Below are 14066 nucleotides of genomic sequence, written 5' to 3'. Positions count from 1 at the left end.
TAAACCCTAACCCTAACCCTAACCCTAACCCTAACCCTAACCCTAACCCTAACCCTAACCCTAACCCTAACCCTAACCCTAAGTCATATCGATCCAGTCAGTCGATTCAGATAGGACTTGCCGTTTTCCAACCGTAGGATCTATTTGGGGCGATGAGTAAAGGTGGTAGTTAATATGGTGGTGGCATTCCGTAATAATGAAAGGGATAGGCGCTAGGCAACGCGTGTGGATAAAAAAGCCCGTCGCGATGGCATCGTCAATTGGCGCCGGGCTGAGGAGAGCTAGTAGCGCCAAACATCTTCATTAAGCCTAGTAATAAGCCCAGTATAGACCGTATATTAGTAGCATAGGTCCAGCACTGGGCAGACATTTATCCGCAGTCGCAAGTCTGCACGAGTAAACTGAACAACATTATTCCTATCCCACCTTTCTACGGCCTCTGATTTACCAGGTATCATATGACTTAGCACGTGACTGTTTTAATTCAATCAATCCGGGAGTCAATCTTGACGCTCCGTGAGATTGATTGATTGAGCCTGTAGATAGCACCGGATTGATTTGTTGATTGATTAAACCGATTGTTGAGATTGACTTGTGGGCACCGCTGGTCATGATATGACTGGCTCTCGATGAGGCACCCAGAACCGAAAGAAGTTGGGTGAGAGGGTTGTGAGTTCGCATGCAAATTCTGACATTTACTTCAATATTGTGGCTTGCCAGCGTTGAGTTAGCCTATAGTGTACATCCTCTTGGGTCGTTGGCGTTGAGACCTCAACCCAATCCAATCCAGTGACAAAATTAACCAAAGACAGAAATAGCTTCCTATAGACTAAGAAAAGACGTGCTCAAATTTTCAAAGAAATATCCTGCGCCCAGTTTGTCGTCCATCCTTCATCAGCGCTTTCACGATGAAGAAACGCGAAATAGTAGCCAGATTTCCCCCTGTGCTCTATCATTATCCATGTTCCGTCTTTTTTGCTGATCGTTATCATTGACTTCTTGCATTCAGATCGCCATGAGAAGTTTGTTTCGCATTTTTCCCCGAGTGCCATAAAGTCGATTGCCAAGTCCGTCATTTCGTGTCTCAAGCAAGGCTCAAGAAGGCGTAGAGTATAGACTTGTTCGAATTTAACGGAAGGGCGGTGACCAGGGTCTGCTCGAATGAACCGATCTGTCGTAAAGGAAATCATGTTTTGAGTAATGGCCCCAAGATCAGGAGTGAGAATTCGCTGTTCTGGCCCTCGCGGGAAGCAGTGCTCGAATGAGTTCTGTTGAAGGGCTTCGAGTTCTTCCGGTTCTTGATCACAGGTTCTTATGAACGTTGGGGATGCATCGCATGTTCGGTTGGGAACTCTCATCCAGCAAATTGCCAGCTTGTTCGCGGTGGAAATCAGCTGTTTAGCGATGGCTTCTTCTTGTGTGCTCGCTGCTGATAGCGGATCTGGCATCTGCAATTCCAACTCTTCCTGGAAGACCGATAGCATAGCGTTGAGAACTTTGGAGTTCATTATTTCCCGCTCCGGTTCTGGCCTGTCGACTGGCTTGTTGACGTCTGGCTCTGGCGTAAGAAATCTGAGGATTGCCTCCAGATTTTCGCGATCTACCGGATTTTGCACGCTGTCTTTCATCTCCAGCTTTTCGGTTAACGTTTCCTTCAGAAGATCGGTTGTTGTCTTGGGAGCCTCGAGCCTGTCAGGTGTTGCATCTGGCGTCCGAGCTGTCCGTTCTGCCGTGTCGGTCGCCGGCCCTGGCGTATTAGCCATCGTCGTGTCACTGGGTGCTGGCTCAGGCACACCCATATTTGACGGTCGCTGCAAGTCCGATGTAGAAGTTAAGGGAAAGTTCATCTCACTCGTGTCTGAGTGTCCACGGAGCTTTATATAGGTCTCAATAATGGGCCCAGGAGGCCAGCGTCATTGTCCCCATTACGGGAATGGAATTGAACAACCATCTCGTTCGATATTAGACTAAGTTTGTACTTACTTTGTATCGTTACCATTTCGCAGTTGCTGGATAGACTACATATCCGGCAAATACCTTCGGCGAGTCAGTCATACTGAGGCCGTGACGCGACTCAAAAGGTGTGTTGTTAATTGCCTCAGCCGCACCGCCCATGGCCCGAACCCTTCCGTCCTCTCCATTGGTTCTCTCCTCTCATTCTCTTCCCTGCCCTTTTAGTCCAATCTTTCATCCATCCTCTACTTAGACCTATCTTGGGTTCAATTGCAGAGCTAAGTGATGAACACCTTTCAATATGCTCGAATTGGCTACGGCGCACGTAATGATGCCTTACCGGCCAGCAGCATAACCAATGGTTGTAGTATTACGCGAGGCAACCAAACTAATGGGTCGCAGGCATCACGAGGGGAGCGTGATTAACGTCTCCCGGTCAGTTCGTGTCAGGAAAAAGAGACTACAAGGGGCGGTGAAAACGGCAATGGTTGAATCACACTTGTGGCTGTGACGGGCACTTCTGTTAGAGGAAAGCTACTGTTGGGATCACCTCTATCACAGGTGATTGGGTCGAACCAATGGATTCGGGGGTTACGAATGGTCAATTCTCTGTATTGCCTGATTCTGCGTAGTATGTAAAAGGGAGGTTCCAACCGTAGGTCGGGTGGGCAGTCGGAATCTATTCAGGGGTCGTAGTTGACCCCTGCGCTGCCCAGCCTCGAGGTCGAATTGGACTTCTAATCCGACATCTACGCATCAGCGCATGGTCGCAAAAGATACTTGTACGCGTACAGTATTAGAGCGATCAAGGTAATTGAGGGACGCACCAGAAGCACTTCTCGCAGCTGGTTCATTTGTCTACCAGTGATCTGCCGGTGATCACCCACTTGCTCCTGTCATTTTCTCCGGTCTATCATAACCTGTCTATGATTAATCTCCTCCCCCTTCTAAAGAGCAAAAACAACAGGCCGACTTTGAGTGAAGGCCCTCGTTATCTCGACTTCTAGTTCGGACATGCTTCAATGCTGCGTCGTGATCTGGGCCCGGCTCCTCCTTCCCCTTATTCATCCTCACTCTAAAATAATCATCCATGTAGTGGTCTGAATCCTCGACTCGGACGCGGAATTCGAGTTGCCTGAAATTCGACGCGACCAGGTCATCTTCTTTCGCTGGCATGGCTCTTTGCATAGAAGCCTTCACACGCCTCAAAATCCCTCTTGATCCAGCAGTCGCAGAGTTAGAGGCAAGTAATTCGTCGAAGAGATTAGGTAGGAAGCCAGAGGAGGCAGAACGGACAGAGCTCTCTGATGGGATTAATCGATGAAAACCATCCATAGCCATAATCAGATACGCCAATTCCTGCCAAGACTGGGACTTCAAGATAGCGGCTTGGATTATTGAAAGGCGCAGTGCTCCATTCTCTGAAATCGCCCACTCCTTCAACCCGTGAGTAGGTACTTGCCGAGAACAGGCCCAAATTAGTACCAGGTTGATCCGACACGTGATGTCTGCCAAGTACGCTTCGTGCCACCCTGGAGAGCACGCAAGTGTCCAATTGTAGCTGAACTTGATAAACTCTTCACCATGCGGTTGCAAAAGGGCATTCAACCCTGGGTCCTACTTTCGTCCTATCAGCCTACAACTATATCGTCAATGATAGACTGAGGCATACCTCTATGTGTAATGCTTGCAAGTTTATATTCGGCATTAAAGGTTTATACCTAGGCGTTCCTCTGGTGACGATGATCCCTTTGTGCGTCGCTATAAAAGCTGTGACCTGTTCATCTGCAAAAACCCAAGTCAGTACAAAGGGAAGTATTGAGAGTCATAACTAACGTTGTATGATTCGCGGCCAAATCGCCCGTAGCCCATTATCCATGCGTTGGAAGTATTCCGACCTAGAATATTTAGCTCTGATAGAAAGTCAAGTATGATGTATAACTCACAGATCAGGCTTTTCGTATGAAACGGTTGTGGGGCAGAATTTGCAACAGAACACACTTCCGTCAACAAACGTGTGCAGAATTTCCTTACCGACACATTGGTAAGGATCGAGGTTGCTTTCCCGAGCCTGCCCGCAAAGGACCAAAGGTATGATCTTGCCATGGTCACAAAGAAACTCGAGTTGAAGCCAACCACACATTGTGAATTGTGATACCTTCAATCTGGGAAATGTTGAATATGAAGTTGCGAATAAAGTCGGTGGTAGACAGCAAGGCCATTATATAGCGCAAGAATTTACCTGCCGCCTTTGCGAACATGGGTTTTGATACGCTGACAACATCTTGAACTCGCTCTTTTGGTGTGGCAATAGATGCGGGGTCACGTGAGTGATAAATTCGTAAACAGATTTACTTTGACGTCGATTTAGGCAGGCAATCAATATGCTGAGAATCTCATTCTGAACACTATAAGTCAGCTCATGATCGTTTTTGGCCACGGTATGAGAGTCTCACCGATTCCTTCATTGGCAGTAGTTCGATGAACACCTCATCATGCTTTGATGATGTCTCAATGTCTCCTGAGGCCGTTCATACTGTCGACCCGGCCTTGATCTATGGATCGGGGATTCTTGCTTGGTACACTCACAAGCTCCCTGCAGAGTTGCATAATCTCTGTATATTTCAAGTCCAAATTATCGATATCGTCCTTGTTTCGGATGGATCGGCCGTTGATTTTGTTGAATAGTGAACGCACGAGTCTAACGTACTGAGTTTCCCTCTCGTCATCTCTCGAAGAAGTCAGTGCTCCCCCCTTGGTTGCTCTCTCTTCCAATGTGCTCAAAAGCATTTGGCAGTTGAGCTTCTTCATAGCGAAGTAATTCTTATCGTTAAGGAAGGAGTGGGAACCGATCAACAAAGTCTTCAGCAAAGCTGTCGTTGCGAGACTGTCCGAGTGCTGCTGTCTTTCAGTTTAATTTCAACAGTGTACTCCAGACTTCTTCACCTTCACGTCGTAGCATAGAGCCGCTCATCCTAACTGGGAAATTGGTATCTTCAAAGGCATCTCGGTGTAAAGTTGGACTTGCTTAGCGCGGAAGGCAAAGTATCTTGCTAAAATTTCCCCGCCTCGATGTAAGACCATCTGAACCGCGGACGGGGCCCACTTTGAAACTGCTTTCTCAATGGCCATGTTGTGATCATCGAGGGCATCTTGGAAGAGCGGAAACACCAGCGGGTAAGGAAGGTAGCGTCGAACTTCGGGGCTGTCTCCATGGGTGTACAGGGTCAACGGCGAACTCGATACACTTGTCGTCGTACGTTGTATCGAGGCGATGAAATAGTGTGCGGCGTCCGTACTTCTCGTCGTCCTTGGGGAATAACCAGCTTGGGACTTCTCTCGATGGAGGCACATAGCAGGTGGCCAGGCCCTCTACGGTATTCAGCATATCAATTCTCATTGACGCAACGGTGGTGGTATAAAGAGAGCATGTGAAATTGGTGTAATTAGGGGAGAACAAGAAAGGGACTGAATGTGACTGACTGTGAGGGAATCCCTTTGGAAGCCTTTTAGGTTGTAGGCACAATCTACTCAAATACACAGGTAACTAGGCGTTAAGGTTGCTTAAAGACTGCTGTAAATTTGTCTGCCAGTGATCATTCACTTGCTCCTATCACTTGCCCCGGTCTATCATATGCTCCCAGGACACTTTGACCTTCTCATGCTGCTTTTGACAGCTTTTACAGATATGCAAGAAATCAAAAACCTGTTCCACTACAACCTTACAGCGCTTTTGTGTCTGGGAGTATTGATAACACCACTCTGAAGCGCCGATTAGATGGTGCCCACAGGCGTAGTTACTCTGGTACCATTCGCACATGATTACTGATTGGCAGATGGTCGGTTAGTTTCAGGCATCTATGTAAATTGCAGGAGAGACAGTGAGACTTCACCTTTGAGCTTGAGGTCCACAGACTGGAGGTACTTGTGTTGGTGATGTAGGTATCTTTGGTAAGGTGTATAGAGTGGGTTCACGCTTCACAGCAATTTTGTCTCTCAGGAAGCGGATTAAGGCAACCCTAAAATCCCCCGAAGAATGCGAACCAATTCGGTATTCTGCAGGATAGAACTGATTGAAAGATATGGTACAGCTTCAAGTTTGTGATTAGGAAGCTGAGACTCACATGGACCCAGGATGAACCAGAATAAACTAACAGACAGCACCATGTAGGGTGTTGTAGCTGGTGGCTTCTAAGTGGATGGCGACCCCTGTTGTCATTGAATTGATTTCGTGACAACAGGGGTAGAAACTGAAAAGAGTGGAAAGGATGGAAAGGATGGAAAGGGTGGAAAGGGTGGAAAGGGTGGAAAGGGTAGAAAGGGCGGAATAAGTGGAATGAGTGGAATGAGTGGAAAGGCTGAAAGGCTGAAAGGCTGAAAGAGTAGAAGGGTTTTTGTCAGCAAGTAGTCGATTGCACGCTGTATGTATTGCGAAAGACACTTGACGTCAATCAAGTAAGCCCCGCATCCATTCGATTTCACACCTTCAATGTCAGTACTGTACAATGGTGCATAGGGCTCTGTCGACAAAAGTAAGTTCTGAGTTGAATTTCCCTTCGGGCAAGTCAGAATTTCATCTCCAAATTCGTTTTGGTCAACACTCTGAATCGGTCCATGTTCATCTTGAAAAATTCAAGAATGAATTTCTCCTCTGTACTACGAGGGCAACCTCGTGCTGTCAGCGGCAGCAACAGACTATCACAGACTCCGCCCTCAACATCCAGCTGGATGAGATTTTCACTGCCAACCTAGGTGTTGGCAGCTGGTTGAAAGTGCAGTAAGTAATTAACGAGAAGTCCAGTGTTTTCCTGGCACCTGACGTTTGTCCTAGGCGAACACGAGACGGAATCCCAACAGTTATTGACTGTTCGGCCGATGTACAACACGAACGCCTTGAGAGTAGTAACGACATTACCAACAGCCGAAACAATGACGGCCATCACCACTTCGCTGCCGCGATGCAAGGTATCCATGCATTGACGAGCGATCTTTACGAAGAAGCATTGAGGCTCAAGACCAAATCAAAGCAGAGAAGGAAGGATAAGTCTAGGAAACAAATTATCACACAGGGAAGCGTCCGTACTCCGTGGAAGGTCGGTCGTCAGACTGTGAAAATAAAGTCGCAAAACCTCTTACAAAAGATTGAACAATTGCCGAAGCCTTGGATCGAGAGTCACTGCAAAGAGCTGGAGGCAGCTTTGACATCTGCAAAACTTATAGGTCCAATATCCCAGTTCTATGGGGCTGTTGTGACTGGAGTATCACTGTTGTCCCAAATGGATCCGGACCTGCAATGGGGATCGTTTGGTCGGATTGCTGCATGCCGAGACCTTCAAACCCGGGGCCAGGCTATCCAAGACGTCCTTGAACAAAGCGAGCTTGCAGTACACGAGACAGCGAATAGCCTGGTTTGGGTAAGCAAAATGCTGGCCAGCAGTACGCGTATCATTCGACGAAAGCTAGACACGACCTACACAGAGACCGGCAGCCTGGACGAGGAGAATCAAGTCAGACGAAGGGATAGAGGAGCTGAAACTATCCACCAAGTCGTCAATCAAATGTACCCTGAACAGCGTGGAAATGCATTCCTGGTCTACAGAGCGCTTGAGAGTGAGTTCGGTGATTCCACGTCTAGCTTACATTCTAACAATGGAATAGTGCAAGGTGCCGAAGCTTCAGCAAGCGCTCGGGTGGCCAAGGAGCATATATCGGCGTTTGTTCCATCTGTTGTAACTCGCTTGAATTCGGAGGACTGGGCTTCCGTCCACGATACGGTCAGAATATTCCACTGTCCTGCAGTGCTAAGTTGGGCTCTGTGTCTAAGGTTTGCATCCCTTTCTTGTTTCGCCGTTAGCTATGCTAAAGTGACAAGTTACGAGGAAACCTGCAAGCACCTTGGATTGAACAACTTTGCACATAGCGATCCTGGGATAGCGACGCACCTTGATGGAATTGCAGAAAGGTTTATTAAACTAAACAAAGAATCACCGACATTGCCTAGAGAGCAGATACTTGCGGAGAAGATGGCTCTGGAGACCGAAGCCGACGCTGTAATGAGAGTACCGTTAGGAAGGCTCCGCACCATCTGTACCGTTGAAGAGCAGGTCACGAGAAGTTCCAGTGCAAATTACTGTACGCGCCAAAAGCCTGATGAGATGGCCACACAAGAAGGTGATCCCTTCGCTTCTTGCTTCTCGCTATCCGGTGGTGACGCAGAGCGATGGTTCGACGACGCCGTCGAGAACGCCACAGTAGCTGGATTTGATGATTTCTTATTTATTCGTAATTAATGGATTTCTGAACATGATGGCATAAAAACGTGTCTTTCCATTGACTGCTCGAATTCCAACACCAGCATCTAATCTGAATGCCGTGCCTTTTGCTGGCCACTTTTCCACATTGGCGACTGGCCTGTCTTTTGTGTGGAAACCTACCGTAGGACTTCCTGGGAACGCTGCAGGAATTACTATGGTTGTTGAATCCCAAGGCGTTGAGAGTGTGCCAGCCTCGAGTACGAGATCCTTAGCTGCCCAGTGGATGGTATTTTGCCAACCCTGGTCTTCCTTCTTCACAACATCAGCGCCAAATCCCTGACGACGAAGGTCTGTGAGCATACCATTTCTTTCATGAAACTATCAACTATGAGTTTTTTGGTCTCCGACCAAGGCAACTCGAAAAGGGTGACTTTGGGGTGCGGCAAAAGGGTCAGTTGTTCAGGCCCTAGCTTGCCGTCAGGCTCGAGACGCAGATTCTCAGCCGTTTGCATCAATCGTTGAACGTTGTCCGAAATAGGAATGGAGGCAAGTCCTTTATAAGGGGGATATCGTTCCATGGCTAGAAAAGAACAGGACGAGAGGAGATGTGTGACGAAGGAAAGGATTTGGGTTAAGTAGTATTGTAAACGTCCAGTGTTATGTGTCAACCTGATCACACATCACTTACGAGTCGGTCGCAAGAGTTGTGACCACCCAGTCATGGATTAAACACTTGGGGCATGATTGATTAGTCATCTCCCAAGCCAACCAGCACCTAATCTGCCTTTACAAGAGACATGTGATCACGGATGCGTCCAAACGTTTATCCGGACCATCATCCAAAGACGAGGTATCACAATAGTGTGTATGAGGCAGTCAACATGGAGGATAATTGAATGAGTGTATATTGATCAATCCATAATGATGATTATGATGATGATGATAGATAGAAAAGTCGGTGTGTTCTTTCTGGAATCCGACATCGGAATATCCGGAGGTACATGGGTTATATGCATACTCTAGGTATGCAATCCTAATGCCTGACATATCTATATCTGGATAGTCTTATCTGACACGAGGGCATCCCACTTTCACCAGGCTGAGATACTTGCTATCGAGCCGTAGTTAGACAGGCAGGGGTCATTGAGTGTATATTGATGAGTACGACGAACGAATGGCTATGGGAAGAAACCCCATATCTATATAATGAGTGTGTGACCCCCTTGTATAAGGTTACCCTTGCTAGCCTTATTCATACTTCTGGTTAAGCATGAGTCAGGTCGCTTGAGGCGAAACAATTACCGTAACGAATGTCCTGGGGCAGTCTGACACTTGCAATATCGTTCGCGATGTCGAAATTATTAACATAAACTAGAAGCCCCAAAGTCTTGATAATGGAATCCATATCTCTTGGCATCTTGTTACTACATTACGGTCCGAAATTCCTGTGGCAAGTCTTTTAGTTCATTTCTTGTTCATCAACAACATGCAGTCACATTATGAGGGCTACATACCTTCAACTCCGGACTAAGTTGTCCCGTTATAAGCGCCTTCCATGACAGAGTCGAAAGTAGTTGAGGTCGAGGGCGATGGTGGAGTCTCAGGAGGTGGAGGCTGAGGCGGGTTTGGAGGTTGGTCTTCTTGCTTAGACATGCTGGAAGTTGTGCCCGAGTACACTGTCTGATAGAATTTAAGCTGACAGCTCCTCTTCCCAGGCGGCTCAACTTCATCAGTATGAAAATGAACGCGGCTCTCTTATAAATAATTGCAAGCACTTCTTTGTACAGCGACCAGGATTCCCTTCCACTGTTCAGGCAATTGAACGCCAAGAGCTAATGGAAGCTCCTCGTGTTGAATCGCGATTTGCTGCCAACGCATTTCACGCATCTCTTGGTCATGCATGACGGCCGCATTAACAGGACCAGCTTTCACAAGGGACACTGGCACAGCTTGTTCCTAATTCTTTTCACATATCTAACCTCAACCATAAGCTTCGTCATGTTGATGCCACATCTATTATGATCCATATTCTGCTGAAAACGGATTCTTAGTAAAGAGATTATCTCCCTTAATCCTCAAGCACTCTACAAAATATATCAACTTGTAGCAACATGAAAGGGAGTTGAATAATGAGATGAAAAGGGTGGAAAGGGTAGAAAGGGTGGAAAAGATGGAAAGGGTGGAAAGGGTGGAAAGGGTGGAAAAGATGGAAAGGGTGGAAAGGGTGGAAAGGGTGGAAAGGGGGAAAAGGGTGGAAATATTAAATAGGAAATAGTGTGATATGTACTAGGGGCTGGCAGCAAGATCTGGGAAATGGATCATACATAAGTTGTTCTATGTTCCAATAATCTATAATCGACTCTTACATGCATCTAGAAGATATACTCATTTCTGAATACCCTAGCCTCTTCCTTTGGGAAAAATAGCTTCGTATCTGTCAAGGAGGCTTCGCGCAGAGTGAAGGAGTCGACAAGGCACTGGTAGGTATTGGTTGTGACTAGCATTCGATCCTATCTTCCTCTAGGATTTCCTCCGCAGCCTCTGCCTTCTTATGGTTTTGCGGGTGGATTAACAATAGTCCGCTTTGACCCACTCCGTAGCCGGTGCTCCCCCGGTACGTAGCCGGTGCTCCCCCGGTGCCCCTCCGGCGCACCTGACAGTATCCTCAACATTTTGTTGCGGAACCTCTTATTATTTTTCAAATGCGGACAGCCAATCTTCCTGCAGAATGGACGAACCAGTCTGGACTGTCAAGGGGGCCTTTGATCATCGGCGAATCTGCCTCCATCACAGAGCTCGCAATGAATGCTGCTGAGTTCAACCGCAATATGGTTGCTCGTAACCTCCGTGTTCTGACGAACCCTGCGGGCCCGATTCCAGGATTGTAATTAGATGAGAACAAATATCAATGGCTTGTTCAGCAGTGCTCAAGTGTTCAGCAACAAGGCGATATGCAATTCGCAAAGTATATCCAGTCACGCTGTAGAGAATCAGAGCAGACATCGGCACCGGAGCGCACTCTTTTGGGCAGCTATCAGTCATACTGTGAGAGCAAGAAATTATTATCCTCTCTACATGATACTTCTAACACTTAACAAGATCATGACCCCCGCTGCAAAGTATTTTCTCATCGGAAGCATCAACTTGGTTACCCGAATGGTCGATAACGTTGACCTTTTCGGCGAGCACAACGGCGGCTTAGACATAGATGGTTTGTTCACAACTAGAGTCCATCAACTCACCACGGGTTTGCATATGGGGTTGTGGGCGGAGGCTCCATGTCACCATGTGGCACATTAGCTCAGCCAATTAAAGTATGCCGCGTCAAAGTAACTCAGATCGTGCGAGATGGAGAACCCAGTGTCGCGAAAAGCTGTGCCGACATATTAGTAAGTCCTACATCTATGATGCCTCATAGGAAGGTCGTCTAACTATTAAGATGATAAACTTGGGCTATCATTACTTCCTGACCAAGTCCGTCTGTTGCCAAAAGACGACGATCAGTATATATGGGACGTCGCGGCTAATCAAAAGCACCTGTTCGGTAAACACCTTAGCAAACAATCGATCGGGTCGCTCATGGAACTCTGCCGTGAGGTCGGCATCTGTGGGCAGTACACACTGTCCATCTGGACCAACGAGGCAAGCGAGGGTTGCAATACAGCATGTATTGACTGTTGGTTGGTGATGTTGTTGTGGTGAAGGTGGCTGCAGTGGGCTGGATCAGCCAGGAGGTGGATCAGGTAGCTGGTGCCGCAGGTACCAGCCACTGCCTCAGGTATCCACAGTCCCACAGCATCTCATTCCGGGCGGTTGCACGGTCGCAAATCTCAGTTCTGAGACACAAGGCGCCATTGCCATGCGATATTCAGCAGGAGAATGAAGAGCTGCGTGAGGAGCTTCATGTTAGTAAAAAGTGTGCTGATCTTGCGGAAAAGAGACTTGAGCGTCTGGTCCAAGGGTTTAAGGTCCTGAAAAGGCGGGAGGCTGTGAAAGGGATCATAATATCAAGGCATCGGGCACATGTGACTGATTATGTACGAAGTTCTAATCAGTTAATATCAATGATTTCACCTTGAACTGAGCATATGAGCTATGGCATCGTTGGAATATTGAACGAAAGTAGCCTTCCATTTCCTTCCTGAAGACACCAGCAGGTACTTCGCGGAAGTTTTTCTGAAAGAGCCGTTGGTACGGCTCATACGCCTTGAAATTACACCTTTCTGCACTCACGATCCCGAGTCAGACTGAACACGATAGAGGAATGCTTGTATGTAGATCAATTCAAACTAGAAATCAACTCTATATTCTATAGCAACCTAAAAACGGCACCGAACATGAACATGACACAAATCAACCAAACTTGAACCCAATCGAAATTTACGTCCCGCCTGGGGATCTAAGCATCTGAGTCTTGCCCTTCCGATAACTGAGTTCGTTGAGTCACTCACTAACCATCTATCATGCGGGCTCCTGCGAGAATATTCCCTTCCGACTCTTCGGGACTTCGGAGCATGGCGATAACCCTTAGTTTTTGCTGAGCCGCCTGTATCTCCGTCTCTTCCTTGGGCCTCTGACGTACGCCTGTGTTGACGATCCTTGCTCCAGGTCGAACCTCCCCTTTCCGCGCCTCTTTGATAATCAGGAGTTCTGACCGATCCGGCCGAGCCGCGCCGTTCAAAATTCACACTACGCTCTCGGCGTTCGATACTCGAGCCTGCTCGAAGAATCCCTTTCCAAGGGTGGATCGTGTCTTCTTGACTTTTCTTTCTCTACTCCTGATCTGGAAATAGAACGAAGTCTTTCGTCCCCAGATGTGACCACGGAATCCGAACCATAGGACTGATAATCAGTCATATACTCCGATGTCGACGCGAAGTCGGAACATGCAGCAGAATTCAGCTCAGGCCGCAGCTCCTCAGACTCGTCGTCCTCAACATAGTTCCTACGGCGCCGATTGGATCGGTATGGAATTGATGGACGCTGGTCGAGGTTCGATTTGCGATGTATAGGCAAGGACGGCTTGCGTGGTTTGGCGTAAGAGTAGTATTGGTACTCTTTGAGCCCCTCATGATCATGTCGACGCAGCCGACCGCTACCTCTCGCTGTGGGTGGTGATGCAGGGGGCGAGATGCTCAATCCTCTTCCAAGAACAGGCATCTTCGAGCTATGAGCCTCGTCCCATAGCCATAGAGGTGCTCTACCTTGCAGGCGACCGCCGACATCCTGCAACTTCTCACGAGTGCGCTTCGATCTGGGCTCGCGAGGATCGGACTGGCCAGCTCTAGCCCATACGCCTCTGAAAACACCCCAGGTGCCGCCCTTGTATCTGTACCGGCAATCTGTGAAGGTGAACCACGTCTCCTTCGACATGCTGGTCCTTGCATCCCCAAGGTTTGCGTTCGGCCCAACGCTGGTGAAGTTCTCATTGAAACACGCCCATCTGAAAATGTTTTTTTGAACCTCTCCAGCATGGTTCAAAGTGTAGCCAGCACCCATTGGTAGCACCATTCCGGGGTAATTCTCGATCTGCTGACGGGTGCCCATTTTCAGTCTCTGGAGCACAAACTGGTCTAAGGGCACATCGCAGTCCTTGAAGGCGTAATAGCGTCTGGGCCGGCCCTCTCCAGGAGGATCTGCCGCGAAGGAAACCATGGTCAATCCCTTTACTCTTGGTTTGCCTTCCACTCTTGCCCATGAGTACTCGCCGTACTTCTCTGGATCCGGGGCCTCAAAGCTCCAGTGATCGCCCTGAAAGCCATAAGAGGCCTTGCTGTGCTCAGGAGCGCCAAGCTTATTGGAATGATCGTCAAAATATCACACCCTATATTTATCAATTCGTCAAACATTTCACAAGAC

General features: G+C 47.9%; 5 protein-coding genes across 5 annotated transcripts; 1 reads left to right on the top strand and 4 right to left on the bottom strand.

The window, feature by feature from the left end:
- Positions 1-763: 763 nt before the first annotated feature.
- On the bottom strand, positions 764-2003 carry BDP55DRAFT_422909 (uncharacterized protein). The gene has a single exon (XM_060567465.1). The coding sequence runs from the start codon at positions 1845-1847 to the stop codon at positions 846-848; it is 1002 nt and encodes a 333-aa protein (XP_060422438.1). The 5' UTR covers positions 1848-2003; the 3' UTR covers positions 764-845.
- Positions 2004-2883: 880 nt separating this feature from the next.
- Positions 2884-4096, bottom strand: BDP55DRAFT_638566 (uncharacterized protein; the record flags this gene model as incomplete). The annotated part of the gene is made up of 4 exons (XM_060573131.1): positions 2884-3570; positions 3626-3738; positions 3790-3866; positions 3900-4096. The coding sequence occupies 4 exons, from the start codon at positions 4094-4096 to the stop codon at positions 2884-2886; spliced, it is 1074 nt and encodes a 357-aa protein (XP_060422437.1).
- Positions 4097-5566: 1470 nt separating this feature from the next.
- On the bottom strand, positions 5567-5773 carry BDP55DRAFT_511593 (uncharacterized protein; the record flags this gene model as incomplete). Its single annotated transcript, XM_060567715.1, has 1 exon — positions 5567-5773. The coding sequence occupies one exon, from the start codon at positions 5771-5773 to the stop codon at positions 5567-5569; it is 207 nt and encodes a 68-aa protein (XP_060422436.1).
- A 1011-nt stretch (positions 5774-6784) lies between these two features.
- Positions 6785-8215, top strand: BDP55DRAFT_721269 (uncharacterized protein; the record flags this gene model as incomplete). The annotated part of the gene is made up of 2 exons (XM_060578507.1): positions 6785-7563; positions 7612-8215. Coding segments are annotated over exons 1-2 (1254 nt in total), but the record flags the coding sequence as incomplete, so codon positions are not given.
- Positions 8216-12896: 4681 nt separating this feature from the next.
- BDP55DRAFT_760991 (uncharacterized protein) lies at positions 12897-13862 on the bottom strand (the record flags this gene model as incomplete). Its single annotated transcript, XM_060580860.1, has 1 exon — positions 12897-13862. The coding sequence occupies one exon, from the start codon at positions 13860-13862 to the stop codon at positions 12897-12899; it is 966 nt and encodes a 321-aa protein (XP_060422434.1).
- Between the last annotated feature and the right edge of the window lie 204 nt (positions 13863-14066).

This window comes from Colletotrichum godetiae (assembly GCF_030913485.1).
Source record: "Colletotrichum godetiae strain CBS 193.32 chromosome Unknown BDP55scaffold_87, whole genome shotgun sequence".
Classification (NCBI taxonomy): Eukaryota; Fungi; Ascomycota; class Sordariomycetes; order Glomerellales; family Glomerellaceae; genus Colletotrichum; species Colletotrichum godetiae.
This window is presented reverse-complemented; position numbering and strand designations above follow the sequence as displayed.

Bases quoted from the DNA above. Each gene is read 5' to 3' on its own strand.
- BDP55DRAFT_422909 (XM_060567465.1), bottom strand. From the start codon at position 1,847: ATGAACTTTCCCTTAACTTCTACATCGGACTTGCAGCGACCGTCAAAT.